The sequence below is a fragment of the Lasioglossum baleicum genome, unplaced genomic scaffold (assembly GCF_051020765.1).
Source record: "Lasioglossum baleicum unplaced genomic scaffold, iyLasBale1 scaffold0391, whole genome shotgun sequence".
Classification (NCBI taxonomy): Eukaryota; Metazoa; Arthropoda; class Insecta; order Hymenoptera; family Halictidae; genus Lasioglossum; species Lasioglossum baleicum.
Genome location: NW_027469451.1, coordinates 55,966 through 59,893, shown reverse-complemented (window position 1 = coordinate 59,893; position 3,928 = coordinate 55,966). Strand labels below are relative to the sequence as shown.

The window sequence follows — 3,928 nt, the reverse complement described above, 5'->3', positions numbered from 1 at the left end:
AAGATCGAAGCACTGGTATAACAACGATATATTAAATAAGAACTGGTAAGTACACTGGTATACAATATGTAAGTAATATTATAATAGGAGTAGTAATTGGATTAATGAATAATGGATATAGTAATATGTTGTAGGAATAATGTATGAGAATTAGGACTTGAGTTGAGTTGAGTTAGAGATGGAATTGGAATTGGAATTAGGAGTGAAGGATCGACACACTTCACTTTCGCGGAGCTAGACTGAACACGTCTGCTCTTGAAGCCGGACTGGCGGCTGAGGCCAGGTAGGCACGTCTGTGCGAGTCGCTGGCTGAAGGCGGACTGCTCGAGTCGCGAGATGGAGGCGGACTGATGCAAGCGTCCGCTCTGCCTTGCCTCCTTCGTTCGGAGTGGGGATAGCTGACGCTGCAGTCTCTTTGTTCTTCAGTCGTCGGAGTGGGAGAACCGCTGACGCAGCAGCGTCTTCGCTCCCGGGGACTGCACGTGCATTTCTGCTGACGCTGCAGTCTCGTGGCTGTCCTATTGCCCTCTACGAGCGTGGGACTGCTGATGCAGCAGTCTTTGGACTTCTCGACGTTTCTAGAAGCTTCTAGATGCTTCCAGAGTGATGCAATACTTTATTGCATTATGTGTCGTGGTGATGGGTTGAAACTGAGGTAAGGTGTTGATCAAGGTGAAGTTATGGTGATGGGTAGAGACGGAGGTAAGGATTAGAACAATACAATAATGAGATCTTAATACTATGCTCTTATGTCTAGGGGACGGTGTATGGATCTTATGCAGATCAGACCTTGTATACATAGTGTGTGTACAAGGCCAACGTCGTACATCGGACGACGTAACATTCTTGTGAAGGATCGGCCAGATACACCTAGACGAATTAATTTTTGAAGTGTAGAAATTAATGGTTTTTGGTGTGTGCAATAAATTTTAGGTTATAATGTTTTTACTCGAAATATGGTTTCAATAGTGTCTGTATTAAGAGATAAAATTTGTGCAGTTAGTAGTAGATTATTCGATTTTTAATATTAATGTGATTTTGAATTAAAATATTGACAACGAAGAGCGAAGGACTACAAAATTACACGAATGTATAGAAATGATTTCACAGCTCCCGAATAATTCTGTGTGAAAAAGATAATTTAGATAAGTATTTTTTGCCTATAAAATATAATAATTTTTCTGAGTAATGAATACGATACTTTGTGATTTTTTATATTTTTCTTTTACATGTGGTGTACAAAGCAGATCTACTAGCTGAACTATTTTAATTGGAACGCGCGGTCAGATCCTGATTTTTGCAAGAAAAATGTTCTCACGGTGAGTAATATGTAACTTGTGATCTTGAAAACCATTATATTCTTAGATAGAAAGCATTAATAATTGAAGTTTATACGCGACATATATGATCGTGCTTTATACAATCTTTTTTAAACCAGTTAATCAGCGTGTAATGTCACAGCAGCGTTTAGAATGATAACTGTAAATGTATACTGAATTTCCCCAATCAGATGTACCTTCTTTGATATAGATACATAATCCCTTTTACTTGTCATTTTAACTACATAATATAATGTGAGAAGTAAACCTTGCGGTTGAGTTTTAATTCTTGTATTTTAAATTATCATAACCTCTCCGTAATTTGTGCGTGCCGATGTATGAAATAAGTAAAGGAAAGTAAGTAGATATAGAAAGTAAGAAAGCATGTATGTAATAATTAAAGGAAAGATTAAATAAGCAGTGCTGGGTAGAATTCAAATGTATTTGTAGAATTATAATATGTAGATACGTACATAAGTTTCTATAACAATAAAAAATGGGAATATAGTAATCTCAACTCTAAACAGTTCTGTTAAAATATATAAGTTTATGAAAGAAGAGTACATCAATTAAATGTAAATATAAGACATGCAACGGAATTCGTAGATTATTAAATTTTTGAAATTAATGTGATTGCGAATTAAAATAGTGACAACGAAGAGCGAAGGACTGAAAAATTACACGAATATGTAGAATTGCTTTCACAGCTCCTGAATAATTCTGTGTGAAAAAGATAATTTAGATAAGTATTTTTTGCCTATAAAATATAATAATTTTTCTGAGTAATGAATACGATACTTTGTGATTTTTTATATTTTTCTTTTACATGTGGTGTACGAAGCAGAATTACTAGCTGAACTATTTTAATTGGAACACACGGTCAGATCCTGATTATTGCAATGACAATGTTCTAACGGTAAAAAGCATTGATAATTTAACTTTCTATTCTTTGTATGATTTGAAATATTCATAATATGGAGAATAAATAATAATTATCAGTAGATAAGAAACATTTTTTAATAAATTTTAGTGCAAATTTCATCCCGATATCTCTGATGGTTCAAGAGTTATAGTAAAATGTCAGGATCCAACCTGCTGTGTTCGGTCGTCGTATGCTGTGTATCGCGCGGTGCAGCATTCAAACAAATTTTTAACAACATTCCTTGTTAGAACTAATTTTACGGAAAGTTTCTATCTATGTCAGCGATAATATCATCGACCATATTTTCATTTTTATGTTCTTCAGAATCATTTGTTTAGTCAGCGACCACCATTTGTTATTTCATCTGACGCACGCAACGCGTAGCTAACGAATATTACAATACAATATTGTTAGAATCAATTATATTCAAGGTAATGATCGTATTTTCATATTCATTCTATAAAATGTGTAATCGTAATTTTACCGTGTCGTCAATGTTTTACCAATTTTTTTACATATGTTGAATTATGGCTGTTTAAAATTCATTGTATTGCCGATAATATTTTGTTTCTCTCAAAGTAATCATACTGTTAATAGATGGAAAAAATCGCAGGTAAAGTGAAAGGTTCTTTTGTCTTTGTACACAACGATTACGTGTACAATAAAGATCATCGCAGTGAAAATATTTATCGTTGCAACACACGACGCACCACACGATGTTGTGGGGCTGTGATGGTTCTCAGCGATGGGACTATTACGCTATTAAAATCCCACAATCATTCTAAATTGTTTCATACAATCCAGCGGGAGAAAATGAAAAGTGATATGCTGCAACTATGTCGGGAGACATTGATCCCATTAAAAAAAATCTTCGATGACATCTGTAGACAGTAATTATTGTACCATATTTTTGAAAGAAACTTTGAACAATATGAAATAGATTTAAAAATTATCAGAAAACTAAATAAAATTCTTTTTTTGTGTAGGTATCCTATTGCTGCAAGCACATTATCATATAACAGTATAAAAGCTGTACTTTTCCGAGAAAGACAAAAAAGCTATCCACAAGTTGCGCCTAATTTAATCGCCATAAATGACTGCATTGAGACTCATTCTATCATGGATAACATTACTAAAATAGTAATAAAGGATGAAGAGGGTAAAGCAGCCATTTTGTTCACTACAGGCACACTTTTGAACGTTCTTGATACCTCCCACTGTATCTATGCTGATGGTATTTTCTCCGTAAGTAGTATACAAGTGAAAGTAAAGTATATATGTAGGGTGTAACAGAGAACATGTGAGAATCAACTCAGGAACTGTAATTGTACTATATTTAAAAACATTGAGAAATATTCATATAAATGTATGTCTATCTGTCTTGATGAGATTTTTCTGTTTTAATTTTGTCTTATCTAATTCCATCTGTGTGTGCATAAGATATTGAAAATGACTATTGTCACGTCCGCTGACGTGTTGACGCCTTTCAGCGTCTGTATTATAGTCAAGATACTAGGTTATATTAATAGTTATAAGTACACAGATTATGTAACACGAACACCTAGTCTTAAGATCCTTACATATATAATTTTACTTACCTTTTTATACTTACCTTGTACCTAGAATACTTACCGAGCAGTTGACCAAAGTTCTGTATTTTATATTGCATATTTAGTATTTTTAATAA

At 33.9% G+C, this 3,928-nt stretch overlaps 1 protein-coding gene across 2 annotated transcripts; it reads left to right on the top strand.

The window, feature by feature from the left end:
• The first annotated feature begins 1,665 nt into the window (after positions 1 to 1,665).
• On the top strand, positions 1,666 to 3,689 carry LOC143220223 (uncharacterized). 2 transcript variants are annotated; one of them, XM_076445913.1, is made up of 3 exons: positions 1,666 to 2,235; positions 2,350 to 3,131; positions 3,228 to 3,689. In XM_076445913.1, the coding sequence occupies exons 2-3, from the start codon at positions 2,839 to 2,841 to the stop codon at positions 3,529 to 3,531; spliced, it is 597 nt and encodes a 198-aa protein (XP_076302028.1). In that variant the 5' UTR covers positions 1,666 to 2,235; positions 2,350 to 2,838; the 3' UTR covers positions 3,532 to 3,689. The 2 variants fall into 2 exon arrangements, with proteins under 2 accessions (XP_076302028.1, XP_076302027.1); XM_076445912.1 differs by having other exon boundaries at positions 1,666 to 2,672; positions 2,839 to 3,131.
• Positions 3,690 to 3,928: the final 239 nt, after the last annotated feature.